This window comes from Apodemus sylvaticus, chromosome 17, assembly GCF_947179515.1.
Source record: "Apodemus sylvaticus chromosome 17, mApoSyl1.1, whole genome shotgun sequence".
Classification (NCBI taxonomy): Eukaryota; Metazoa; Chordata; class Mammalia; order Rodentia; family Muridae; genus Apodemus; species Apodemus sylvaticus.
Window position 1 is genome coordinate 50,396,625 of NC_067488.1, and position 27,254 is coordinate 50,423,878.

The following is a 27,254-nucleotide window of genomic DNA, read 5'->3' on the forward strand; positions in this document are numbered from 1 at the left end:
CCAATGAGCACACTCTCGGGGAGCGGCGAGGTCAAGATGGCTTCCTGCACCTGGTGACGGTTGAGGAAATTGAATTTGGTATCATGGAGAAGTCGCAGAGCACAGAGGTAAGAGGGGAAAGGGCTCAGCCCAAGCAGGAAGGGGAGCCCCGAACGCCTCACTCGGCGGACGCGCCGTTTTAGCGATGTCTTGGTGGTGGAGAGCTGCTGGATTGGTAAACTGAGGTACGGAGCTTAGTCTCGGCCGGAGGCCACAGAGGTTCCTTTTGGTCTGGTGATGAAGGAAGGCAACGCCTCCCTAGCCAGGGGCAGGGAAACTGGGCTCTGAACGTCGTCTTGGTTTCATGGCTCTGAGCTTTAGGATTGTGCGGCCTGTTCCTTGCACGAGGGAAGTAGAGAGCCGAAGATCAGATCTGATTAATACTCCACGCTGGGAGCGTTCACGTGCCGGTCTCCCAGTGCACTCACAGCCATCATCTTTAGGGGCGGCTTAAAACAGCCTCTGGATTGACACAGCAGGAAAGGGCAAGAGGTTGTCACCAAGTATGTCAGTTTCCAAAACCGTGTTATGCTTTTCCCCTGGTACAGCAGCCGGTGACCCACTGCACCTTGCATTTGAAGTCTCTTTCCGTTTCCTAGCGGTAATAATTGCTAACCTTTATTGAGCACTGTTGAGCGTTTTACGTTTATCATCCCTTCCCAAAATAGTATTAAAGAGTGGCATTGTCTTCATTTTGGTGGAAACCCAGGCAGTGCAGTTGACCGGCTGTGGATGATACAGCTAGGAAGCACGGGAGATCATATTTGAACCTTGGCCCAAAGCGTCATCCTTTTTACCTTTTTCTTGCTTCCCCCACTCCCTTCTACTACAACCTAGGTATGTTTTTATGTAGCGTTTCATCTCTGCCTTACCTTCTGTAACCCAACAACTGTCATAGACAGAAAATAGTCCCACAGATCCTAAGTGACTTGCCTGAGGGTCTGTAGCTGATTTCAATCAGACCTGAACTCGAGGCTAGTGCCACAGAATTAGTTTCCCCGAGTCACCTGACTCAAAGCCTCCTTGGGACAGCCTGGGCCTCAGTTTTCTCAGCCTTTTTTTTCTTTTCCCTATTTTTCTTTTTAGGAAGAAAACAGGTTTATACATTGCAAACATTGCAAGGGACAGTGGGCAAGCCAGCAACAAGAGGGCCACAGCCAGCCTTATTTATTTCTTAATTAATTAATTTATTTTATTATTATAATTTTGGTTTTTTCGAGACAGGGTTTCTCTGTGTAGCCCTGGCTGTCCTGGAGCTCACTCTGTAGACTAGGCTGGCCTCGATCTCAGAAATCCACCTGCCTCTGCCTCCCAGAGTGCTGGGATTACAGGCGTGTGCCACCACTGCCCAGCGCAATATTTTTTCAATAGATACAGTACTTTGAAATTGGAATTCTGCTCTGTACCCAAGCTGTCAGTATGAGAGGCATTGGTGCTGGGCAGAGGCCCAGACTAACCACAGCTTGCAATAGCCATGTGGTCATTAGAGGAAACAGTCCACATTCTCTTCTCTTCTCTTCTCTTCTCTTCTCTTCTCTTCTCTTCTCTTCTCTTCTCTTCTCCTGTTTTGTTTTTGTTTTGGGGGAAATTTCTTTTGTAGATCAGGCTGCCCTCAAACTCACATAGATCTGTCTGCCTCTGCTTCCTGAGTGCTGGGATTAAAGGCATTCACTACCACACCTGCCTTTTTCTTTCTTTCTCTTTCTTTCTTTCTTTCTTTCTTTCTTTCTTTCTTTCTTTCTTTCTTTCTTTCTTTCTTTCGTTTTTGTTTTTGGTTTTGGTTTTGGTTTTTGGATTTGGTTTTTTCGAGACAGGGTTTCTCTGTGTAGCCCTGGCTGTCCTGGAACTCACTCTGTAGACCAGGCTGGCCTCGAACTCAGAAATCCACCTGCCTCTGCCTCCCAGAGTGCTGGGATTACAGGCATGCCCCACCACCGCCCGGCTGCCTTTTTCTTTCTATTTGTTAAAAGATTTATTTTATTTGTATGAGTACACTGTAGCTGTCTTCAGAAACACCAGAAGAGGGCATCAATCTCATTACAGATGGTTGTGAGCCACCATATGGTTGCTGGGAATTGAACTCAGGACCTGTGGAAGAACAGTTAGTGCTCCTAAACGTGGAGCCATCTCTCCAGCCCTTCACCTGCCTCTCTCTTCTCTTCTCTTCTCTTCTCTTCTCTTCTCTTCTCTTCTCTTCTCTTCTCTTCTCTTCTCTTCTCTTCTCTTCCTTTTTTTTAAAAAGAGGATCTACTAGCCAGATGGTGGTAGCATATACTTTTAATCCAATACTCGGGAGGCAGAGGTAGGCTGATCACTGTATTCAAGGCTAACATGGTCTACAGAGCTAGTTCCAGGATAGCCAGGGCTTCTGAGAGAAGCCCTGTTTCAAAAACAAAACAAACAAACAAAAAACCAAGAAAAAGAGGTGGGGGTGTGGAGGTCTACTGTGCAGTCCTAGCTGTGTAGACCAGGCTGGCTTCAAGCTTAGGGTGCTAGGTCTGCCACAGAGTGTGTGCCCCAGGATACCTAACCTCCTAGGTGTTTTGTTTTGTTTTGTTTTTGAGACAGGGTTTCTTTGTATAGTCCTGGCTGTTCTGGAACTCACTCTGTAGACTAGACTGGCCTCTTTGAACTCAGAAATCTGCCCGCCTCTGTCTCCCAAGCGCTGGGATTAAAGGCGTGTGCCACCACTGCCCAGCACCTCTTCAGTGTTTTAAATGAATGTTCAGCGTGTGTGTGTGTGTGTGTGTGTGTGTGTGTGTGTGTGTGTGTGTGTGTGTAAATATTGGTTTTTCATGACAGGATTTCTTTGTGTAGCCTTGGCTGTCCTAGACCAGGCTGGCCTCAAACTCCTAAGAGATCCACCTGCCTGTCTCCCCACTGCTGGGATTAAAGCAGCGTGCCCCTGCCACCCCAGCTCAGTCAAGAGCCCTTGCTGCTCTTTCAGAGGACCAGCATTCCAATCCCCAACTCATATTGGGTGGATTAGCTGGTGTGTAACTTCCGTGTCATTTCCCACTAGGAGACACCATCCTCAGAGCCAATGGAAGAGGAGGAGGAGGAAGATGACTTAGAACTCTTTGGGGGCTATGACAGCTTCCGGAGTTACAACAGCAGTGCAGGCAGTGAGAGCAGCTCCTACCTGGAGGAATCAAGTGAGGCGGAGACCGAGGACCGGGAAGCAGGGGAGCTGCCCACCTCACCTCTTCACCTGCTCAGCCCAGCGAACAGCCGCTCTGTGGACGGGAGTGGTTCTGAGCCAGGTGCTGTCACAGTGGCCTTGGAGATGGAGGGAGGCAGGAGGCTGTGGAAGAATCTGGGATGCGGTTGGAGACATCCAGATATCTAAGGGACTGTCCTGAAGGGTCCTTTCCTCTCTGCAGTCTAGTTCTAAAGTCTTATTCTCCAAAACCTCTTGGGTTTATTTGGCATTGTTAAATTCCGTTACATCTGTGTGACTGGGCTGGGCAGTCCCTGAATCTGGGTGTGAGGACAGTGAGACTCAGTCAGTGGTGTGAGTGCTTTTGAACAAAGGGACAAGAGATAGCCTGTGGGCTGCAGGCTGGCAAGTGGGGGAAGTAGAAAATAAAGTGGTTTTCAGGTCAGAGGGCAGGCATGGAGGTGGGCAGAAGGGTGTGGCCATGAATTATCTGGAAGCCAGATGACTTCAAAGAGGTAGTGCTGGGATGGCTGCTAGACCCTGTGTGAGGGCATCCACCAGAGTGTAGGCAGTGTGTCCTTGAAAAGAGGCGGCTACAATCTGCACACGTCCCTCCTGTCCTGTCCTGTCTCATGTCCCCCCACCCCCACCCCCCCCCACCCCCGTCACACTGGTGCTCTTGGGCTGTGCTGTCAGCTCTGCTTCCACTCATCCTGGCTTCTCCCTTTTCTGTCCTCTTTCACCTTTTCATCTTTCTCCCTCTACCTTCTTCTCACCCTTCTCTCAGAATCCGAGACAAGCAGGAATCATTAGGGAGAGCATCTGACCCTGGGGGGCTGATTTATAACCCTGGCTGCAGATTAGCATCATCTGGGAAACTGAAAAAGCCCTTCAGATGGCCATGTTGCTGGAGCCCAGGGCATGGCAATCTCCAGCCACAGCACTGTTTCCAGAAGGGTCCTCGGGTGACCTTGTGTGACGTCAGACAGCACAGCCTGTGCACTTGCCCCTGTGAGAACTAAGCTGCAGATATTAAGGGACAGCGGCACCTGTCCTCTTGTTGTCACACTCCTCTCTAAAACATGTTCATGTGGGTTTCCAGCCCCTTAGCCCCAGCTCTAGGTACAGAGCCAAGGGAGGTATCTCGATGGAGGGGCACACTTGGGGGTCCAGCTGCTGGGCAGGCTGCTGGTGGAGGGCCAGTTGAGCCTGCAGGTTTGAGGGCACATAGTGAGACTCGCTCTTGGAAGAGAGTTCCATACACTGTTCACACTCACCCCACCCCCTGTCCGCCTCAGAGCCTAGCACTTATATGGCCAGATACAGTGCTCTGGAGCTTGAAGAGCCCGTAGTTTTGTTTGACTTAAAGTAATGATGTCAGGGGGTCACATGCTGTGTTCTCTCCTAGCTGTCTGTGAGATGTGTGGTATTGTGGGCACAAGAGAAGCTTTCTTCTCAAAGACCAAGAGGTTCTGCAGCGTCTCCTGTTCCAGGAGCTACTCCTCCAACTCCAAGAAAGCCAGTATCTTGGCTAGACTGCAGGTGAGAGAGCCCCTTACCCCCATCCTGGGGCCTGGATTCTGAGCTGGAGCCATCATGTGACTGGAGGCAAATGGCTTAGGCAGCTTGGGGGACTTATTTCTAGAGGTCATCTGAGGTAGGTGAGACCCTGCCTCAAAAAGTGGTGCTTATTTGTTTATTTATTTTTAAAAGATTTATGTATTATATGTAAGTACACTGTAGCTGTTTTCAGACACCAGAAGAGAACATCAAATCTCATTACGGATGGTTGTGAGCCACCATGTGGGTGCTGGGATTTGAACTCAGGACTTCTGAAAGAAGTCTTAACCACTGAGTCATCTCTCCAGCCCTGGCCATTTATTTATTTATTTAGATCTTTAGTCATTTTTATGTGTATGCATGCTTTGCCTGAATATTTGCCTATGCTCTACATGCTTACAGTGTCTGAGAAGACCAAAAGAGGTTGTCAAGTCCCCTGTCAAAGTGGAGGAGGTTGTAAGCCACTCTGGGTGCTAGGAGCTAGCCTGGATCCTCTGGAAGAACAGCCAGTGTTCTTAACCACTGAGCCTCTTACTAGACCCTTACTTTATTTTTGAGACAAGGTTTCACTGTGTAACTGAGTGACCAGACTGGTCTCAAACTCACAAGGATCGGGTTACCTCTGCCTCCCCGTGGCTGAGTCATGCCCAGCAATTCCTATTTTAAAAGGCCAAAGCATTTAAGGAAGTGGTTCTCAATTGTCCTAATGCTATGACTCTCTTACACAGTTCCTCGGGCTGTGGTGGCCCCAACCATGAAATTATTTTCATTGCTACTTCATAACTGTCATCTTACTACTGTTATCATAATGTATCTGATTCACAGGATATCTGATATATGACCTCTTTGAAAGGGTCACATAGTCAATCCAAAGGGGTCATGACCCATAGGTTGAAAACCACTTCTTTAATGTCAGACTTTATTTGACTGTGCCTCCGTCTGGCTGGTGTGTTGCCTTTATCATTGGTACTTAGTTATCTTGTGTAAGTGCACTTTCCCTGAGACACCTGATGATAGGACTGAAGAATGTTCTCTCTAGAACATTACAGTTACAGAATGTTGCCTCTGGCTCCCCTGCAGTGTCTCAGCTCAGCTCTTCCTGAGCTGGGAGCCTGGAGAGGACTTTTAGGAAGAGGTTCCCAGAGAGGTCAGGGGACTGAGTGACATGCGTGTCATCTGCGTGTCGTCTGGAACCGTCTCCTGAGTGTTCTCACTCATCGTTACTTTACAGAAGAAACTCAAGCCTGGAGGTTAGATAGCTGCACCAGGGGCTCACCCCAGGAGTTCAGTCACGCATGGTGGCTCATGCCTGGAACCCCACCACTCAGGAGGCCGAGCACTGTAGCCACAAATTCCAGGCCACTGTATCTCAAAAAATAGCAAAGCAAATAGAAACAGCCAACATGGCCGACGGCCTGCACGCTTCTTTTTTTGTCCTCCAGGGAAAGCCACCCACCAAGAAAGCCAAAGTCCTGCACAAGGCAGCCTGGTCTGCCAAAATCGGAGCCTTCCTCCATGCCCAGGGGACAGGGCAGCTGGCAGATGGGACACCCACAGGACAAGATGGTGAGACAGAGTCCTGCGCAGGGACACTAGGGTGGGGATGGCCTGCTGGGAAGTCGGGGATCCAGGTCTACAATGGACTGTCTCTACCTGCTGGCTATTGTGGAAATGACCGCATGCATTCCTTTCAGTGCCTGCTGCCTTCATCACACAGCAACCAAGAGTTAGCTGCTTCTCTTCTCCCTGCATCTGCCTTCATGGTTTCTCTCTTCCCTGGTGCACAGCAAGCCCAGGGTGTGTGGAGCAGGTGGTGAGGTCCTCTCAGTTTTCCAGGCATAGAGACTGCTGAGTCCCAGGGGTTGAAAACTGCACTGGGCAGCTAAGTTGACAGTGGCTGCTGCTTCTGCCCATGCTGAGAGGTGTGGCCAATGACTGGATGCAGGGGGATCAATTTAATCCTATATCTGAATTTCCCTTTCTGTGGAGCAAAAAGAGAGAGAGGTTTCTCTCCAAATGCTTCACAGTCCTGCTGGCCATCAGTGGCCAGGGACTTGTCCCCAGAGCCCTGCGGGGCCTCCGGGCTCATGTTCTAACATGGCTGCCATAGGACCCTGCCTTACCTCCTCCTCTGTGCTCTGCAGCTCTGGTCTTAGGGTTCGACTGGGGGAAGTTCCTGAAGGATCACAGTTACAAGGCTGCTCCTGTCGGCTGCTTTAAACACGTGAGTGTCCGGGCACCGGGAGGGGGGCGGGGGAGGGGGATGCCTGCCTCCTTGCTTCCCTGCACACTTCAGTTGAGCTGCTCTAGGCCGGACAGCCTTTATCTTGTAGGCCTGGAGAGATTATTCAGCAGGTAAGGACACTTGCTCTTCTTCCAGTAGTCCCTGAGTTTAATTCCTAGCACCCACATGGCAGCTCACAACCTACCTATATTCCCATCGGTTCCTATACCCTCTTCTTGGGTATAGACACAGATGCAGACAGAACACCAGTGTGTGTGTGTGTGTGTGTGTGTGTGTGATTATATACATACATAATTATCAAAAATGTATTATGGGGGGCTGGAGAGATGGCTCAGCAGTTAAGAGCACTGACTGCTCTTCTGAAGGTCCTGAGTTCAAATCCCAACAACCATATGGTGGCTCACAACCATCCATAACAAGATCTCACGCCCTCTTCTGGAGTGTCTGAAGACAGTGTACTTACATAAAATAAATAAATCTTTAAAAAAAAAGAAAACGGCCGGGCGGTGGTGGCGCACACCTGTAATCCCAGCACTCTGGGAGGCAGAGGCAGGCGGATTTCTGAGTTCGAGGCCAGGCTGGTCTACTAAGTGAGTTCCAGGACAGCCAGGGCTATACAGAGAGACCCTGTCTCAAAAAAACCAAAAAAAAAAAAAAGAAAGAAAATGTATTATGTATATACGTATATAAGATATATACATATGTGTATAACTATATATAGGTATATAATATATATATATATATATATATATATATATATATATATATATATATATATATATATATATACACACATATACAATATATGTCAAGTATAGTGGCATATATTGTGTGCCACTATACTTTAACCTCAGCATTTGAGAGGTAGATACAGACAAATCTCTCAGCTAGCGTAGGCAACAGAGTCCAGAGTTACATAGCAGGACCCTGTTTCTTTTTTTTTTTTCTTTCTTTCTTTTTCTTTTTCATTTTCTTTTTCTTTTTCTTCTTTTTCTTATCTTTTTCTTTTTTCTTTTTTCTTTCTTTCTTTCTTTTTTTTTTTTTTGTTTTTTTTGTTTTTTTTTTTTTTTTGTTTTTTCGAGACCTGGTTTCTCTGTGTAGCCCTGGCCGTCCTAGAACTCACTCTGTAGACCAGGCTGGCTTCAAACTCAGAAATCCACCTGCCTCTGCCTCCCAAGTGCTGGGATTAAAGGCATGTACCACCACTGCCCAGCAGGACCCTGTTTCAAAAAAAAAAAAAATTAAAAAATAAGAACATCTCGTGCCATACACAACTGCCCCTGGTTTTTGAAGGGTATTATTTACACAGTACAGTTTGGTCTGAATTCAGGGATGTTCTTTTTTTTTTTTTTTTTCATTCTTCATGTTTTGTTTCCCTCATTAAAATTGTTTTTGTTGGTGGTGGCACACACCTTTATTGCTAATACTCAGGAGGCAGAGGCAGGTGAAACTCTAAGTTCAAGGCCAGCCTGCTCTACAGAGTTCCAGGACAGCTAGAGCTACACAGAAAACCTGTCTACAAAAAGAACAAAAAGGTTGTATTTGTTTTATTTGTGGAATTTTTATTATACAACATACAGTCTTGTTTCATTTTTTAATTTTTTTTAGATTTGTTTTTATGTGTTTTGCCTGTCATGTATGTATATGTGTATGTACCACATGTGTAACTGGTGCACATAGAAGTAAAATGCATCTGTGTCGGGCAGTGGTGGCGCATGGCTTTAATCTCACACTTTGGGGCAGAGGCAGGTGGATCTCTGAGTTGGAGATCTGCAGAGGAATTCTAGGACAGCCAGGGCTACACAGAGAAACCCTGTCTCTGGGGAGAAAGGGGGCAAGTGGAGAACTGTGGAGGATTGTTGGCCGCCATGTATGCTAGAGACTGAACCCTGGTCCTCTGCAAGAGCAAGTACACTTAATCTCTGAGCCTCTTCAGCATGCTTTTGGTTTTTGAGGGGTTGGTTTTGTTGCTTTGATTGATTTGGTTGGTTGGTTTTGGTTTTTGGCTTTTCTTTTTTTTTCTTTTTTTTCTTTTTCTTTTTTTTTCTTTTTTTTTTTTCTTTTTCTTTTTTTTGGGGGGGGGGGATTTGGTTTTTTCGAGACAGGGTTTCTCTGTGTAGCCCTGACTGTCCTGGAACTCACTCTGTAGACCAGGCTGGCCTCGAACCCAGAAATCCGCCTGCCTCTGCCTCCCAGAGTGCTGGGATTACAGGCGTGTGCCACCACTGCCCGGCTGGTTTTTGGCTTTTCAAGACAAGGCTTCTCTGTGTAGCCCTGGGTGTCCTGGAATTCCTAACTCACTCTGTAGTGTGAGATTTTCCTGCCTCTGCCTCCACCATGCCTGGACTGGTGTTATTTTTGTTTGTTTTGTTGGTTGGGGTTTTTTTTGTTGTTGTTTGGTTTTGGTTTTGAGGCAGGATTTCATGTATCCCAGGCTGGCCTCTAACTTGCTACATAGCTAAGGATAGCTTAGAACGTCTGGACCTCCTGCCTCAACTTCCCGCGTATGTGTCGCCATGCCCAGCCTTCTGCTAGTTTGCTCTCAGGGTCCATGTTACTTTTTGCTGCATTGGGAATTGCATGCAGTTTAAGCAGCACACTGCCCCTCAGCCCTGTGTGAGTCCCTGTCTGATGCCAGACACACTCCAGGGGGCATCCCAGTTCTTACTGAGGAGCGAGGGGTTGGGGCCCTGTTTGCATGCTTTGGATGAGCTTGAAGTCAAGAACTTAACAGTGCCAGCAGCTATACCTTGTATTAGCCTACAATAACATAGACAACAGGGCTTCTATTTCTCTAACTTTTTTTTTTTTAATTTAAGACAGGGTCTTACATTATAACTCAGGCTGGCCTAGAACTCACCATATATACCAGGCTGGCCTGAGAGCAGACTTCCTGCCTCAGTTTCCCAAGTGTTGGCATACAGGTATCAGACATCAAGCCCAGTTTCTTTTGCTTTTTTTAAAATTTTTTTATTTATTTATTTATTTATTTTTTGGTTTTTCGAGACAGGGTTTCTCTGTGTAGCCCTGGCTGTCCTGGAACTCACTGTGTAGACCAGACTGGCCTCGAACTCAGAAATCCACCTGCCTCTACCTCCCAAGTGCTGGGATTACAGGCATGCGCCACCACCACCCGGCTTCTTTTGCTTTTCAATCCCATTTCCTAAAACCTGACAGAGGCCTCCTGAGACTGCCTTTGACGTCAGGAAGCCATGCCTGGCCTTCCTGGATTGTCCTGCTTATCCTGCACTGAGACAAGTTGGTCCTAGGTCCTACCATGCCCTTCTCTGAGTTGCTAATTGAATGTGTCTCTTTTGCCCCCAAAATTTCCTAGTTCCAGCCTTTTCATTGTAGGGAATTAGGTCATATTTAACACAAGATTCAGTGTGCTCTGTAAAGAGCTTGCCCTGTGTGTCTGGGCCACTGTGTGCTTCCGCCGGTCTATGTGAACCTGTCCACCTAGGGATATGGATTGTTACTGGTTTAGGTCAGGTCTGAGGGTGAAAGAAGATGCTTTTCCTAAAGGAGTATCAAGTTCCCATTGGCAGCAAATCAAGGATTAAGCATTGGGAAGGGTCAGGCGGTGGTGGCGCACGCCTGTAATCCCAGCACTCTGGGAGGCAGAGGCAGGGGGATTTCTGAGTTTGAGGCCAGCCTGGTCTACAGAGTGAGTTCCAGGACTAGCCAGGGCTACACCGAGAAACCCTGTCTCGAAAAAAAACAACAACAAAAAAGCATTGGGAAGGTAGCCTGAAGCCACCCAGTAGGGAGGGACTGGGTAGAACGTGGGTATGTTCTGCCAGCTCTGTGTGAACCCAGGTTGACTGGTGTTCAGGAGGTAATGTCTGTGCTAAGACACTGTTGTACAACTGGCCAAATGACAGATGTGCAGGTGCACCGCGGTGTCCCTACTGATAGTCAGGAGCCGGCCCTGCAATGATGAGAGCCAGGTCTGTGCCTCTGGCCCTGCACCCATGGCTCTGCCTGGTGGTACCCTACCCCTCCATGTTTCTGGACAGTGGACACGCCCTGTTTACCTCTCTGTTCTTAATCTTCTGCACCACGAAGGATGTGAAGTGAGGGTCAGAGGACAGTGGACTCAGGCCTGAGGGCTGGCTCCTGTCAGCACGCCAATGCTCTCCCACCACAGGTGCCCCTCTATGACCAATGGGAAGACGTCATGAAGGGGATGAAGGTAGAAGTCCTCAACAGTGACGCCGTGCTCCCCAGCCGTGTGTACTGGATCGCCACTGTCATCCAGGCAGCTGGTGGGTGTTCTCCGGGCCAGGCCAGGCCAGGCCAGGGTCTGGAATTTGTTTGCCATGTGTCATATCTAGTAGGTGGATGGTGTTACAGGGTGAAATGGGTTTCATAAATCAAAACGAGACCCACTAGCTTTCTTTCCCCTTCTTGGGGATTCTCCTTTAGATGAAAACACAGGACTAAACCATGAATGTTAGTTTTGTTTTGTTATGTATTTTATATGTTTAGTTGGTTGGTTTTTTTGTTTTTTGTTTTTTGTTTGTTTGTTTGTTTTTTTTGTTTTTTTTGTTTTTTTTGTTTTTTTTTTTTTTTGAGACAGGGTTTCTCTGTGTAGACATGACTGTCCTGGCACTCACTCTCTAAATCAGGCTGACATCAAACTCCTCTGAGTTTGATGCCTGTGCCTCCAGAGTGCTGGGATTAAAGGTGTGTGCCACCACCGCCTCACTTTTTTTTTTAAAATAAGGTTTATTCTGGGGATGATGAGGGTATAGAAGCAATGATCAGCCCAGAATGCAGCATGGGTATTGTTTTGTTCTGTATATAGGGGAGGGGACCCCACTAGCCTGGAAGGAGTCCCTGGAATAGGAAGGAGGAAGTCTCGCTGGTGCTAGAGAAGGACGACAGCCTGAGAATATGTCTTCCCTACGCCACCGCCTCACAGGTTCCCTTAACCTTCCTTTCAGGGTACCGAGTGCTGCTCCGATATGAAGGCTTTGAAAATGATGCCAGTCATGACTTCTGGTGCAACCTGGGGACTGTGGACGTCCACCCTATTGGGTGGTGTGCCATCAACAGCAAGATCCTGGTGCCCCCACGGAGTGAGTCCATGAGTATGCTCCCATGCTGGCTCCTGTAGGGCCCTGGGCAGAAGCCTTCCCCCACCCAGGCTAGGAGTGCCTGGGCAGTGTGGACGTATAGAGCCTGTTTGTTGGTCTTTGTGTGTGTGTGTGTGTGTGTGTGTGTGTGTGTGTATTGTAAACTTACTATATGTATTTATTTCATGTGCATGTGTGAGCCTGAGTGAATGTCTCTTCACCATGTGTGTGCAGAGGCTGAGAAGTTCAGAAGAGCTGTTGGATCCTCTGGAACTAGGGTTAGAGATAGTTGTGAATCACCACGTGGGTGCTGGGAACAGAACCCATGTCCTCTGGGAGAGCAGCCAGTGCGTTTAACCACAGAGTCATCTCTCTAGCATCCCAGAGGCTGGTTTTATAAGATGTCATCACTGGCCTGAAGTTGTAGAACTTAATAGTTATGTCTGTAGCTGATCTCTGGGTTGATAAAGCTATCATCCGTCTATGTCCTGCCGGTGTCTCTGCAGCCATCCATGCCAAGTTTACTGACTGGAAGAGCTACCTCATGAAGCGGTTGGTGGGTTCCAGAACACTTCCTGCAGATTTCCATATCAAGGTCTGGCTGGGTTTCAGCTCATTCCCCTCTTTCCCTCTCCCTTCCCTCCTCCCTCCCAATTCCATCCCCCAGTCTTTCCATCCTCCATATGATTCATCTCAGGCATTTGTTTTGTTCTTGTGGTTCTGGGGGTGGGACCTAGGGATTTCCATACACTAGCACTGTGAGGAAGGCCCCTCATTCCCCATCATAATCCTCTTCTGAGACCTCTTGGGCAAACTTCAGCCCAGTGCTGCTGCAGTTGCTGGGCTGCCCACCTCCCTGCCAAGACCCTGGTTCACACCATATTAATCATGTTGCTTTGTTGGCCTTTTGGATTTTAAAATCTCCCAGATTCTTGCCCTTGCTTCTAGCATTTTTTTTTGTTTGTTTTTGGTTTTTGTTGTTGTTGTTTTTTCAAGACAGGATTTCTCTGTATAGCCCTGGCTGTCCTGGAACTCACTCTGTAGACTAGGCTGGCCTCAAACTCAGAAATCCGCCTGCCTCTGCCTCTGCCTCTGCTTCTGCCTCTGCCTCTGCCTCTGCCTCTGCCTCTGCCTCTGCCTCTGCCTCTGCCTCTGCCTCTGCCTCTGCCTCTGCCTCCCAGAGTGCTGGGATTACAGGCGCGTGATACCACCACCCGGCGCTTCTAGCATTTTCAATAGTATCTGTGCTTTTTATTGCTGTGATAAAATACCATGACCACAAAGCAACCTTGAGAGGTTAATTTTGCTCATACTTCCACATTGTAGTCCATCATCCAAGGAATCAGGGCAGGAGTTGAGGGAAGGAACCTGGAGGCCAGACCTGAAGCAGAGGCCGAGGAGGACACCTCTGTACCAGCTCACTCTTTCACGGCTCGCTCAGGAGTGCTTACTTACCCTTTTTTAAAAAAATATTTATTTATTTATTATATGTAAGTACACTGTAGCTTTCTTCAGATGCCAGAAGAGGGTGTCATCTCTTTATGGATGGTTGTGAGCCACCATGTGGATGCTGGGATTTGAACTCAGGACCTTTGGAAGAGCAGTCAATGCTCTTACCCGCTGAACCATCTCTCCAGCCCCGCTTACCCTTTTTTTGTTTTTTCCCCAGGACAGGGTTTCTCTGTGTAGCCCTGCCTGTCCTGGAACTCACTCTGTTGACCACGCTGGCCTTAGAACTGTAGCTCTCCTTCCTCTGCCTCCAGAGTGCTGGGATTAAAGAGTCGTGCCTCCACTGCAGGACTTTAGCTTGCTTTCTTGTAGCATCCAGGAACCACAGCTCAGGGGTGGCACTACCCACAATGGGCTGGGCCCTCCCATGCCAGTCATCAGTAAAGAGAAATGCTCCATAGACTTGCCCATACCCAGCCTGCTGGGCATTTTCCTCATTTAGTTTCCCTCTTCTGAATGGCTTTAGCTTGCATCCAATTGGCATAAAACAAACTGGGCCACGCAGAGTAATCACTCAGAGATGATATTATGTGCTGGTAAGAGACAGCACTATACGCTGGCCATGGTGGCGCACACCTTTATCCCCAGCACTTGAGAGGCCAAGGCTAGTGCATCCTCCATTGGTTGGTTTGAGGGTCTAAGGTCAGTCCTCAGCCCCTCATCAGGCAGCTCACAACTGTGACTCCAGCTCCAGGGGATACACACACACACACACACACACACACACACACACACACACACGAGTGTAGCTACACATGAATAAATATAAGTTAAAAACAGCTCTGTGGGAAAACAAGGAAATTACATATACATATATGCAAATATATGTGTATATATAACTTTTTTAAAAAATTTTTTTTCTCCTGCCTAGATTCTTCAAGCTGGTGGGAGAAGTAAGAGTTATACACACAAATAGTGATAAAAAGAGCCTCCGTCTGAACTGGGGCTATTCGACCATCTGTATGGACATAGCAGTTCAGCACATGCCTTTAATCTCAGGACTTGAAATGTAGAGCAGACAGTCTCTGAGCTTTAGGCCAGTGCATGGTCTACATGACTGTGACAAGTTGTAAGCAAGCGGGGACTCCACAGTGAGGTCCTCTCATAAGGCAGCAAACATTAGAAAGCTGCTTTACCTGACTGAGGCACGTGTGCGTAGTAATTGTTTAGAAGGGACGACCCGAGGCTCACAGAACACTGTCTGCCACCTCCGTTCCCACCTCGGGGACCTCGCTGGGCTGTCTCCCTGATTGGTGCCTGGGCCGCCTTGAGGTCTGCTCCCCAAGGCGTTCCCTGTGTCCTCACTAGGTTGTGTCGGCTTCCCAGCAGGGTGCAGGCCGAGGGTGGGGCACTTGCTGCCAGGACGTGTTCTCAGAGGAGCAGGTTTCCAACAGGTGTCCCAGAGACAGTGACTTGGGTTGTATCTGCAACCAAGAAGCCAGCTTGAATCAAAGATGGAGTGGAAATTGGGACTGTCACCGTCAAGGCCCTGGGTGCGAGTTGCCGGAGTTGGTAAAGAAGTGACCTCTCCCACGTTGTGCTTCAGCGCACTTCACAGAAGCAGTCCTTTCTTTTCAGAGTGGAGATTGCTTTTCCCTCAAACTTCCTGGGGTTTGTGGCTGTTTGTGTCTCCTCGGTGAGCTTTCCCTGTGCCAAGCCAAGCTCTGCCTCCTTTGTCCATGCACAGTGGGCAGATGTAGGCATGGGGCAGTCAGCTTCTGCTCAGCCAGCACTCTTACAGACAGATGGTGTGGCCACCAGGGGTGGCAAGGAGGCCTCTTTGTCCTCACACTTACGAGGATATGGGCGACTCGGACCACTCTGCAGGCCTGTGCTCACTGCTCCCTTCCCGCCCTGCTTTGCACTCTAGAGGGGCAGTGGGTAGAACAGGACTAGTAGTGCCTGGTTGGGGCAAGAAGGTGACTAAAGAGAAGGAGGTGTTATCAGACAGTAGAGGGTTCCAGACAGGCTGGAGTTGGGGGGGGGGCGGTGCGTGCGCTGCCTCAGAGAAGACTTGAAGCTTTGACAGGGTGACCACAACTTAGGCATTTCCAGTGGGAAGCACTGGGTTGCTACTTTGCCAGGCACCTCTGAAAGCAAGAGTGGTAGGGTGGGCAGAATGGGGTGGGCTTGTGGAGAATGCCCAGGCCTGGTCCTTTGACTGCGGTGCAGTAAGTGCAGTATGGGGGTTGTTGGCTGTTTTGTTTTTGAAAGTCTTATACAGGCCAAGGCAGCCTCAAACTTGTGATATAAGTGAGGGGTCCCCTGGAACTTTTACGTTTGTTTACAGTGCATGGGTAGAAATGCCAGGACAACCATGTGCATCCCAGGGCTTGCCCTCAGGCCTTCAGGCTTGGCCACAAAGTTCTTTTACCCACTGAACCACTTAGCAAGTCTAACCTTGAACTTCTAATCCTCCTGCCTCTGCCTTTGATTTGCTGAAATTACAGACAGGAGCCACCAAACCCAATGCACTGTAATGTTTTAGGGGTTTTGTTGTTTGAGACATAGTGCTGTCTGTCCTAGAACTTAGTATGTAGCTCAGAATGGCTTTGAACTCACAGAGGCCTGTCTGCCTCTGCCTCCTGAGCACTGGGACAACTAAAGGTGAGCACCATCATGTCCAATCCATAGTAATGTTTTGTGCCTTACTTGAGTCAGGTGTGTCTGCATGCAGTCATTCATTCTCTTGCAAAACAGACTGTGTGCCTAGCTCTGAGCTGAGACTGGGCCTTATAAACCCAGGCCTATGACACGGCAGGCCTAGACCTGTGTGACTCTCCTAGACAAGCTGCTGTCCCCTGTGGTTGGTGGAAGGAGGTTGCCTAGCCGTGAACTTTGGAAGGGCAAGGTCTGCCTGGTTTAGGATGCCGGGTTGGCTCTTCTGTCAGTGTGTTGTAACCTCTGCGATTGCCCCTCCAGCATGTTTAGAAACAGCCCTGCTCAGCACCGGCAGGGCAGAGCTGCTCTTGAGTCAACTGAGTCCTGATGCTAAAAGCTCGACAGCCACCCTAGATACAGACATCCTGGTTGTCCTGCACTTGTGGACTGCTGCTAAAGTGCGCTAAGCCCTAGGAGTCACATGTGCAAACTATTTCACATACAGAGAGATTAAAAAGACAGTCTCTCTACATAGTCTAGGCTGGCTTTGAACTCGTGATCCCAGGTAGGCCCTACCTCTTGTGTGCTGGAATTATAGCTACAATACCACTGGACAAAACCTTGCATGTGACACCCACAGAGGCTAGAAGGTAGAAGAAAGCATTGGGTGCCAAGGGATCAGTGCAGAGCTTGTGAAAAGCCACAGCTGGACGCCAGAACTGAGTCTGCCTATACTTTTCTAGGTCATTTGAGTTTCCTTGGTCTGAAGTAGATTCTGGGAATTCCATCATCCTGACTAACTGAGATCTGGTGAGACGAGGTACCCACTGAGAATTGTAGGTCTGCCCGCTGTGTTCTAAGGGATTGGGGCTCAGGCAGGACAGGAGGGCTCAAGGACTCAGATTTCACCACCCTTCTCTGTCCTGACTCCTTAAAAAAAAAAAGGTTTATTTTATGTGTATAGGTGTTTTGGCTGCATGTATGTATGTCTGTGTCATATGCATGCTGTTCCTGAAGGCCAGAAGAGGGCACTGAGTGCCCAGGAACTGGATTACAGAAGGTTGTGAGCTGCCATGTCAGCACTGGGAATCAAATCTGGGCCCAGGAAGGGGAATGCTTTTTACTGCTGAGTCATCTCCTCGAGCTCCTCCTCTGCTGACTTTGCTTTGGTTTTTCAAGACTGGGTTTCTCTTTGTAGCCCTGGCTATCCTGGAACTCACTCTGTAGAGCAGGCTGGCCTCAGATTCAGATCCACCTGCCTCTGCCTCCTGAGCGCTGGGATGACAGGCCTGCACCAGCACGCGCAGCTTTTATGACAGCCAGATTGTGTGTGTGTGTGGGGGGGGGGGGCGGTGACTGAAGCAGATTGCCTTCCTGTGTCCTTGCAGATGGTGGAAAGCATGAAGTACCCTTTTCGACAGGGCATGCGCTTAGAGGTTGTAGACAAGACCCAGGTGTCACGGACCCGCATGGCTGTGGTGGACACAGTAATTGGGGGTCGCCTACGGCTCCTCTATGAGGATGGTGACAGTGATGACGACTTCTGGTGCCATATGTGGAGCCCCCTGATCCACCCAGTGGGTTGGTCACGGCGTGTTGGCCATGGCATCAAGATGTCAGGTCAGTAGTACCCCTGGCTGGTGTGACTCCAGGCTCAGCCTCCCCCTAAAGGTCAGTAGGACCTTTGCTGTACTTCCCAGCAGTGCAGTGAAGTGAACTATCATTGCTCTGCAGGAGACAATGTTGAGGTTCATAGAGGCCAGGGACTTGGTCACTGCTCAGTCTGAACAGCAAAACCAAGGTGTAAGGCAGATGATATTGGCACAGTGCCAGGACCAAAGAGCCTGAGCCCCCCATGCTGAATAGTCCCCACTACTGCTCCAGGGGCCTCTGTTCTCCCATGGAGGAAAGCAGTCGGGGCATGGCTGAGAGCGCAGGTAGCCGGCCTGGCCATAGGCCATATAAGTCGGAGAAGCCCGCGGTAGCCAGTGGTTGCCCTCAGCTCCTTCTTCCCTCCTCTCCGTCATCTCCCCTAGACAGACGATGTGACATGTCTCACCACCCTACCTTCCGGAAAATCTACTGTGATGCCGTCCCTTACCTCTTCAAGAAGGTAAGGTACAGCCTATGGGCATTTTTCCTCTTGGTCATAATCATTCTGTCGCTTCTCTGTGGGACTGTATCTTGTCTCTTGTAAGAGATTGTCCCACCGACCTTAACATGCTGAGAACTTTTAGGAGAGTTGAGTGAAGCAAGGTCCTTTTGTAGGCCAGTTTGGCTTGTCATGGCTTCTTTAAGTTCTGGGATTATAGGTGGGCACCACCACACCCAGTAGGACTGTCCTTTGCCCTCTGTTGCCATGCCAAGCCTGCAGTATCTGAAGGATTGATTATTCCTTTACTTTCTCCTGAATGCAATTGCTTCTTCATCCTTTAAGGTTCGAGCTGTCTACACAGAAGGTGGCTGGTTTGAGGAAGGAATGAAACTAGAGGCCATTGACCCTCTGAATCTGGGCAATATCTGTGTAGCAACCATCTGCAAGGTGAGCCTAGGCCGTTCTTCCTGCCTCTCATCGCGCATGGCTGTCCAGGGGTTGGATGGCACAGAACTTTGCTCCCACTGAATGGTTCTTGGAGCTCGGACACTGGCTGATCATTGCCCTTAACTTCTGTGTGGTAGAGGGAGACTATTCCTGCATTTTAATCAGAACCTTCATGTTAGGGTTCTGAAGCGTTTTCCTGTGTCAGGTAGAGGCTTAATACTGCCCCCTGAAGTATTCCTTTCTGCCACTAGCCTCTCCTTTGCATGCCCAAAGCCTCAGCCTGGCTTCTTGCTCCTACCTGCCATCCTTGCTGAGCCTAAGGACACTGTTAATTGTCCACCTGGCCTACTCTGTGTCCAGCCACATGCTATCTACATACTCAGAGCCCGGTGGCAGTAAGGCAGGTGCAGGCCTGGCTGGCGTGAGTTGGCTATGGTGGAGATGGTACATTATCCCTCCTTTCCTGAGTACTGGGTGCCCTGCCAAAAATCAAAAACTGGGGTATTTTGGCAGAAGGCAGAATTTAACGATCCATTTGGATCTATGTCTCATGTCCAATCATAGCCACCTTGAGGATCTGCAGTTAATGACCCTTGCCATCCATTTCTCTTTACCCTCCCCTAGGGCTTCTTTGGTCTTGTTTTAATTGCCTTCATTTATATGTGCATGTGTGTGGAAGTCAGGAGTTTTGTGGTAGCTGTGTGTCCTTCCACTGTATGGGGTCTAGGGATCAAGCATCGGTCGCGCTGGACAGTTTCACCCTTTGAACCTCTTGCTGGCCCCTCCTAGGTTCTCTTGGATGGTTACCTGATGATTTGTGTGGATGGGGGGCCCTCCACAGATGGCTCAGATTGGTTCTGCTACCATGCCTCCTCCCATGCCATCTTCCCAGCCACCTTCTGCCAAAAGAATGATATTGAGCTCACACCCCCAAAAGGTGAGGCCTTGCAGGGTGAGGCCACAGCCCAGATCCCTGCTGCAGGTACCTTGGCATGAGAAAGCATGGGCCTCTCTGGCCACCACTGCCTTTACACTGCCTGGGCTGACCCGATTGATGGATGTATAGCTGGTGAACAGGACTCTTGTGTGTTAGGGCCGTCCGGGAGTTGTGCAACAGGACTGTCCTAGAGCAGGTGTCACACTGGAGAGAAGGGTAGCTGCAGACTCTGCTGGGACTCAGCCCACAGCCAGCTCTTTCTTTGTGACTGTCCCTCCCTCGCCCTCCTTCATCACACTTTTCCATCCAGGGTATGAGACACAGCCTTTTGACTGGGAGACCTACTTAGAGAAGACCAAATCAAAAGCAGCTCCGGCAAGACTCTTTAACATGGTGAGGAGACTCCAGACTCCAATTCCAAACCCCTTCTTTAAGTCTTTACTGCTGGGATCAGTAAAGCAGCTTCTAGAAAACTCTGTGATGTGGATACTGGCTGGGCCACAGTGTAGACTAGCCCCTTCTCCACAGAAGGGTTGGCACTTGAGAGTTGAATGGGATGGCTGTCTGAAGGAGGAGGCCCTTTTCCCTACTCAGTTCCACCAGCAGCTCCTTGCCTCCCTGGACGCCTGCTAAAGTCTAGCACCAGCCAGCCGGGCAACTGCTTTCTTCTCCCAACCAGGACTGCCCCAACCATGGCTTCAAGGTGGGCATGAAGCTGGAGGCTGTGGACTTGATGGAGCCCCGGCTCATCTGTGTGGCCACCGTGAGGCGAGTGGTACATCGGCTCCTTAGCATTCATTTCGATGGCTGGGACAGCGAGTATGATCAGTGGGTGGACTGCGAATCCCCGGACATCTACCCTGTCGGCTGGTGTGAACTCACTGGCTATCAGCTCCAGCCACCTGTGTCCGCAGGTGGGATGGGGGTTGCCTGGCTCAGACAGCCCTTGAATATTGTCCTTTGGGCTTTTCCCTTCCTGTCAACTGCTCCTCCACATGCCCACCACCCTCTGGCATGCAAAGGCTCCAGGTTGCACTGAGCAGAGTATGTGCTCTGCCTCTCCCCTGCTCCTGACCCTTCGTCTCCCTTCCCGCAGCCCTGCAGAGCACCTTCCTTCATCCTGCCCACTCTGTCCTATGCCTGGCCCTTGTGCACCCACACCCCTCGAGCAGCGTGGGGACATGGGAGTGGATGGGACAGCTGCTCTCCTGCCCCTCCTCCATCCTGTTCTCAGTGTCTTGCTTCTCTCATATATGAGGGCCAATGCTGTCATATGGAGGTGCCCTGTGACCTTCCAGAACTCTCTTCTCATTTCTTGTTCTTTCAAACATTAGAACCAAACACACCTCAGAAAGGCAAAGACGCCACAAAGAAGAAGAAGAAACAGTTTGGGAAGAAAAGTAAGTAAAGCACCAGAGCAGTGAGCACGGCTTCGGGCACTGCCGGACAGTGACCATGGGGACCCACAACACAAGCAGGAAGGAAACAGTGATGATGTGCGAGGAAAGGACAGGAGAGGGTCACAGCCTGTCCCCTCCGTGTCCAAAGCACCTGTAGATGCTTGTTCTGATGAAAAGGCACCCTCCTCCAACACGCTGTTCTGGAACAGCTGTCCATGGGGGGACAGGACAGGACAGGAGGGCAGGTGACAAAGTCGCTCCCAACTACATAGCGTGAAAGGTAATGCCAAGCCGGGCGGTGGTGGCACACGCCTGTAATCCCAGTACTTGGGAGGTAGAGGCAGGCGGATTTCTGAGTTCGAGGCCAGCCTGTTCTATACAGTGAGCTCCAGGACAGCCAGGGCTATACAGAGAAACCCTGTCTCGAAAAACCAAAAAAAAAAAAAAAAAAAGGTAATTCCACAACATGGGCATCAGGCAGAGAAGAGGATGTTCTGTAGTGAGACAGAGCCACAGCAGGGACTAGGTGTCCCTGGGTAGGCGTGGCATGTGAATGGAGACTGTGCTGGTCAACGCAGGGACCTGAATATGTATGCCTTGTTCTATTTAAAAAGTCAGACATCACCAGGCAGTGATGCACACGCCTTTAATCACAGCACTCAGGATTTGAGGCAGGTGCATCTCTGGATGTGTGAGGCCGGCCTGGTCTACCAAGCAAGTTCGAGGACAGCCAGGGCTACACAGAGAAACCCTGTCTCGAAAAAAGAAAAAAAAGAAAAGGCAAGAAAGCTAGCTGGCATCCATAACTGCTTTGACCTCAGACACCTGGCTGTTAAGGGTGGAAAACCGGAGCCCAGGGCCACTGCACCCACTTACAGCTGCCTGTTAGCACTAATGCTAGGCTTTTTAATCTTGTTTTCATAGGGAAAAGAATCCCATCAGCCAAGACTCGGCCCCTCAGACAGGGCTCCAAGAAACCCTTACTGGAGGAGAACCTTGAGGCTTTAGGGGTCTCGGAACCAGTTCCTGATGACAGTAAGAGCCAGTGGGCTGGGCTGAGTCCAGGACAGGGTGCTCCACTCTCGGGTGTGGTCTCTTTGCTTCTCTACCTGGACACAAAAGAATAGAGTCAGACTTGAACGGCATTTTCCAGGCACCAAACAGTTTTCAAACCATTGGACTGGAAAAATCTAAACAGCCCACCCAGCTCTGCACTGAGGTCTCTCTCCAGCCATGTCTCCTGGCGCTCCCTTCCTCCTCTGCCTCCAGATACCCCCATGCTCTCTAAAGTGTGTGGCAGTGTGTCGGGTGCCAGATTTCTGGCTTAGTCTTGCTGGCCAGGATGTGCCTGGGGTCCTCACTCTGACTGCAGTAGTTTTGGGGAGTTGTGTGTCCCAGCACATGTGGCATCAGCGATGATGTCAGGAGTCGCTTCTCTCCTACCGTAGGGTAGGGGCCCCACAGGCTGCCAGCTTGGCTGCAAGTGCTATTACCTCACCAGCTGGGCCGCAGCCTTAGGTCTTCTCTGCCGATGCTCCTGGGAAGGTGAGGAGGAGGAGGTCAGAAGTGCTCACTCAGGCTCGCTGCTACCTTCAAAGCCCTCTCTGAAGGAAGCTAACTTCCTTAGGAGCCTCTCATCCCACCCCCAGGCCATCACACCTTCACACACTCATTCCCAGCTCTCTGTCTTCTTCCCTCTCCACAGTTATCGCTGTGTGTGTGAAGGAGGAGCACCAGGACATCTCCTCACCTGACAGGTCACCCAGTCCACAGCTGCCTCTCCCCATTGAGAGCATCAAGCAGGAGAGGGACAACTGAGACTCCCTTGGCATCAGCTGGACCCCTACCTGAAGCCAAGCCTGTCACAGAGCAGAGAGGAGGCCCGGCTTGACTGCTACGGCAGCGAATGGACAGCCTGGTCTTCCAGGGCCGCCTCTGCCCACTGGCCAGGCCTATTGACTGGTCAGCTAGAGTGGCACACTCACTGCACCTCAGCACACTGGAAACCTAGACTGATCCCCATGTGTCTACCCAGGCAAGAGGCGGAAGTAAGGTTATGGAGCAGCTGTGGGTGGGCAGCCCAGGCTGGTGCTGGGTAAGGACAGAGCCACCTCTGCCCAAAATAAATTGAGGGTCTTGTACCTCCCGGGGGCTCCCCACGGCCTAATATCTCAGGGGCCCCACTCTGGCAGGGAATTGACCAAGGTAGTGGGCTTGAGTGATTTGGGTTTGGGCCTTGACCTCAGGGATGGCAAGAACACTGACTTCTTTTCTTAGAGGGAACATTTGGGAAGATGTGCAGGGACCTGTGCCCCTAAGGGTGACGTGGGCCAGGCTTCTTGCTGTCAGGTACAGGACCAGACAGTAGTTGTCCCATGCAGTCTGAGGGTTGAACTTGGGCTGGAACTAACATTTACACTCCTACCTGGTTAGCCAGCCAATGCTCAACCCGTCGTCCTTGCAGGGTTTGGCTTCTGGATCCCATTTAGACACATTTTTGTTTTAAGACTGAGACAGGGTCTGTGTAGTACTTTCTGTTCTGGAGCTTGATATGTAGCCCATACAGACTTTAAACTAATAGGGATCCCCCTGCCTCTGCCTCCGCCTCCTGATGGCTGGGATTAAAGCTGTGCACCCAGCCCCTGGCTAGACACATTGGAACTGGTGGCCTAGCCCTCCAGGATCATCCTGAACAGCAGTGGGGCTCCTGCAGTGCCCCCGTGTCTGACAACTTTGGAAAGAAACCGCGAGGCCCATGGCTCCCTGTCATGCAGTGGCTGTGCTGCATCTCTGGGCCTTCACTGGCCAAGTCTTGTCCATCATGTGCTGACAGGCTTTGCTCAGGCCAGGCTTGCTGCATCCCTAAGGAGACGGAGTGACTAATCAGCACAGTCTGGGCAGGTTCCGAGAGAAGCTGGTCTTGACCTATCTGCTAAAGATAGCCCACCCTGAGCAGAATCTAGGCCATCAAAGAAGCCTTGTCTGCCTGCTTTCCTCAAAGGGAAGAAGATGAAAGGCCACAGTAAAAGGCAGGTTCGATCCCCAGCATGCACTCACGGCCGCCTGCATCTTGAGCTCCAGGGGAGCCTGTGCCTCTGGTTTCTGTGGCTACAAATGTGCACATCCTTAAACGTAATTAAAATCTTTGAAGCAAACAATGAGATGATATCATATGAGTGGGCCTCGGCCCCTAGCAGCGGGATATTGGGAGGAAGGTGGTCCAAGTGTGCCTTTGGAAAGATGTCTGGAGGATGAGCTCCCCTGACGAGAGGTGGGCAGAGGGAGGCTAGGGGCTCAAAGCTGGGGCTGACTGGGCTTAGGCTGCTTGACTCCAAATTCTTGTTGTTCTGTTACTACACATTGAGATAATTCCTTTTTTAAAAAGATTTATTTATATGAGTACTCTTGCTGTCTTCAGACACACCAGAAGAGGGCACCAGATCCCATTACAGGTAGTTGTGAGCCAACTTGTGGTTCCTGGGAATTGAACTCAGGGCCTACGGAAGACCAGTCAGTGCTCTTTTTTTGTTTGTTTTTCAAGACAGGGTTTCTCTATGTAGCCCTGGTTGTCCTGGAACTCACTCTGTAGACCAGGCTGGCCTCAAACTCAGAAATCTGCCTGCCTCTGCCTCCCAAGTGCTGGGATTACAGGCGTGCGCCACCACTACCCCTGTCAGTGCTCTTAACAGCTGAGCCATCTCTCCAGCCCGCTACTTCATTTCAGATCTTGGCTTCATTCACAGATGTGAAAGGAAGGCTGAGGCTAAAAATTGTTTGCTTCAATACACAGGATAAGTGACAGCAGCGGTGCTGAGCCTGGGTTGATCTGCAGTCACCACCATTGCTGGGACCCTCTTTAATATACCTTTCCCGGACCACGGACCAAGCTTGGTAGACTTCATGCAGAGTGCAGGAACATACATAGCAGGTGTGCCCTGGCCTTCCTCCAGGCACTAGGGCTAGGAAATGTCCCTGGTGTGCCATCCTCTGTCAACCCCAAGGGTATGGGGATAATGACATCAGCTCAGAGTATGAGCGCACACGGAAGGGGTATGGTGGGTGTGGGCTGGCAGGGCAGTTGAGGACCTGAGTTTGATCCCTGGAAGCCTCACAGGAGGTAGAGAAAATTACTCCTTTGGGTTGTCCTTAGACCTTCTCCCACACACCAGGACACATGCTCCTGCACACATACAAATAAGTGTAAAAAATATATGCAAGGGCTGATGAGATGACTCAGCGGTTAAGAGCACTGGCTGCTCTTCCAGAGGATCTGGGTTCAGCATCCACGTAGTTCACAGCTGGCTGTAGTTCCTGTTCCAGGGGGTTTGAAAACCCCATAGACACACAGGTGGAGGCAGAACACCAGAGTAAAAATTTAAAAGGGGGGAGGGGGAGGGGGAGGGAAGCTTTGTTTGCTTCAAGAGAGAGGAGACATCATCTCCTAATGGTGGCACCTGGCTTCTAGGCTGTAACTGTTGCCTAGAGCAAGCCTGGAGGAAGGCGACTGGCTGTCCTGTAGACCAGGCCTGGAGATCTGCTGCCTCTGCCAGGAGGACTAGGATTAAAGGCATTTGGCACCACCTCGTGGCAGGAAGGAAGACTTGCATCCTGTAGCTCAAGATCTTGCTTTTCTTTGATTTGTGTGTGCACATACATGTATCCATGTGTGTGAACATGCATGTGTGGAAATCAGAACAGCACGGGTGTCAGTCCCTGCCTTCTACCTTAAGACTGTCTCTTCCTGCTCCACCACCACCTCACCTCTGTCTCTCACACAGCCTACCTCTCCTGTGAATGCTAGTGGAAGCCAAAGCTGTTAAGTCCCCTGCAGCTGGGATGACAAGCATTTGTGATCAGACCTGGGTTCTGTGTCAGAGCAGTGCACGCACGTAGACATGGCAGCCCCAGGTCTATTGTTTACTGTTTGCTGTGAGCCCCGGCCGGCTGGCTGGCTGCTGGGAATCTCCCCGTAGGAGTGCTGGATTCTAGATGGCCCTGCTGTGTGTCGGGCTTATTGATGGGGGCCTCAGGGCCTCATGCTTGTGTGGCAAGGACTGTCCCCCACATCCTTCCCCACTCTAATCCTGCCTCCACAAGGACCCGTGTGTGGCTAGGTAGCTGTACTGAGCTGCCATCCTTATGAAAAAGAGTGTACAGACTGATGACTGGAAGGAAGCAGTATGAAGAGACAGAGAGCACCACAGTGGAAGAGGCAGGTTAGAAGATGGCACAGGCCGCCATTGGCCACAGCAGCAAGATGGGATCCTTTTATCCCAGGCTCCTCTTGAGAATCAGCACTTTGGTTTCTGACCTCAAACCTCCAGGACAGTCAGGCACACTGCTGCTGTACCAACTGATGGTCCAGTCTCTGGCAACCACAGGAACTAATGTAAACACTTGATTGCCTCAAGTCTTCAAACCCAGAGTGGGGGAGGGGCACCACCTTCCCCCACCTTCCCAGCACCTTTCTCTCTGCTCGTTTCCTCTATGACATGGCTTCCTCTCTTCAGACTCCACACTTGGCATCAGCCTCCTGCATCTGGGGGCTCACCCTGCTCAGCCTGCTCAGCCTTCACAGACACATCAAGGCCCATTGCTCCAACTGAGAGTCAGAGCTGGGTCAGGACCTGAATATCACATCATGTGACATCTCAGCCTGTGACTGACAGGCGGTTGGGAGGCAGAGCCAACACACCTGAACTCCCACTCCTCCCTGAGAAGAGCCAGGTCATGATGGAAAAGGGTGGGGTCCACACAGATCCAGTAAAAACAGAAATGGCATCCACAAAAGCATAGTCATCTTAAAGTATGAGAAGGGGTCATTGCCTTCTCGCTGCGTCATGCAAGGAGACCATGAGTCATTGCCCAGCTCAGGAATCACTGAGAAAAGTCGGGCTCAGCTTCCCAGCAGCTTTGGGACCCAGACCTCCTTGCCCAAGGGCTAACCTTGTCTGTTCTTCAATGTCGTCTGTGGATGGGAGTTCTCCTGGCACTGACCCTGGAGGTTGGTGTCCTCTTGGCCTTCCTGGCAGTCCAGCCCGGACAGGCTTCAAAGACTGGAGCTGCAGCCTTCACCTTCTGGCCACGGACACTGGGAGGGGTGGCACAGGTGGCACCTACCCGCAGATTCAGCCCAGTGAGCCACCTGAGGAGGAGGGAGAGATGGGGAGCCCACTATGG

The 27,254-nt window shown here is 50.3% G+C and overlaps 2 protein-coding genes across 4 annotated transcripts in view; one reads left to right on the forward strand and one right to left on the reverse strand.

The window, feature by feature from the left end:
* L3mbtl2 (L3MBTL histone methyl-lysine binding protein 2) lies at nucleotides 1-23,041 on the forward strand. Of its 3 annotated transcripts, none has more exons than XM_052160467.1 (17): nucleotides 1-107; nucleotides 3,062-3,302; nucleotides 4,608-4,741; nucleotides 6,202-6,325; nucleotides 6,904-6,983; nucleotides 11,155-11,272; nucleotides 11,954-12,100; nucleotides 12,592-12,680; nucleotides 17,584-17,815; nucleotides 18,232-18,308; nucleotides 18,633-18,737; nucleotides 19,527-19,674; nucleotides 19,985-20,067; nucleotides 20,354-20,588; nucleotides 21,009-21,074; nucleotides 21,999-22,109; nucleotides 22,780-23,041. In XM_052160467.1, the coding sequence occupies exons 1-17, from the start codon at nucleotides 84-86 to the stop codon at nucleotides 22,890-22,892; spliced, it is 2,127 nt and encodes a 708-aa protein (XP_052016427.1). In that variant the 5' UTR covers nucleotides 1-83; the 3' UTR covers nucleotides 22,893-23,041. The 3 variants fall into 3 exon arrangements, with proteins under 3 accessions (XP_052016427.1, XP_052016428.1, XP_052016429.1); XM_052160468.1 differs by having other exon boundaries at nucleotides 11,954-12,088; XM_052160469.1 differs by lacking the exon at nucleotides 1-107 and adding an exon at nucleotides 133-224.
* Nucleotides 22,062-27,254, reverse strand: part of Chadl (chondroadherin like) — a 9,333-nt gene continuing 4,140 nt past the window's right edge. Inside the window, exons 3-5 of the mRNA XM_052160356.1 lie at nucleotides 27,021-27,219; nucleotides 22,568-22,611; nucleotides 22,062-22,183 (exon numbers count right to left, since the gene is read on the reverse strand). Of these exons, the coding sequence (XP_052016316.1) occupies nucleotides 27,033-27,219 (187 nt within the window). The 3' untranslated portion in view covers nucleotides 22,062-22,183; nucleotides 22,568-22,611; nucleotides 27,021-27,032. The remainder of the gene's footprint in view (nucleotides 22,184-22,567; nucleotides 22,612-27,020; nucleotides 27,220-27,254) is intronic.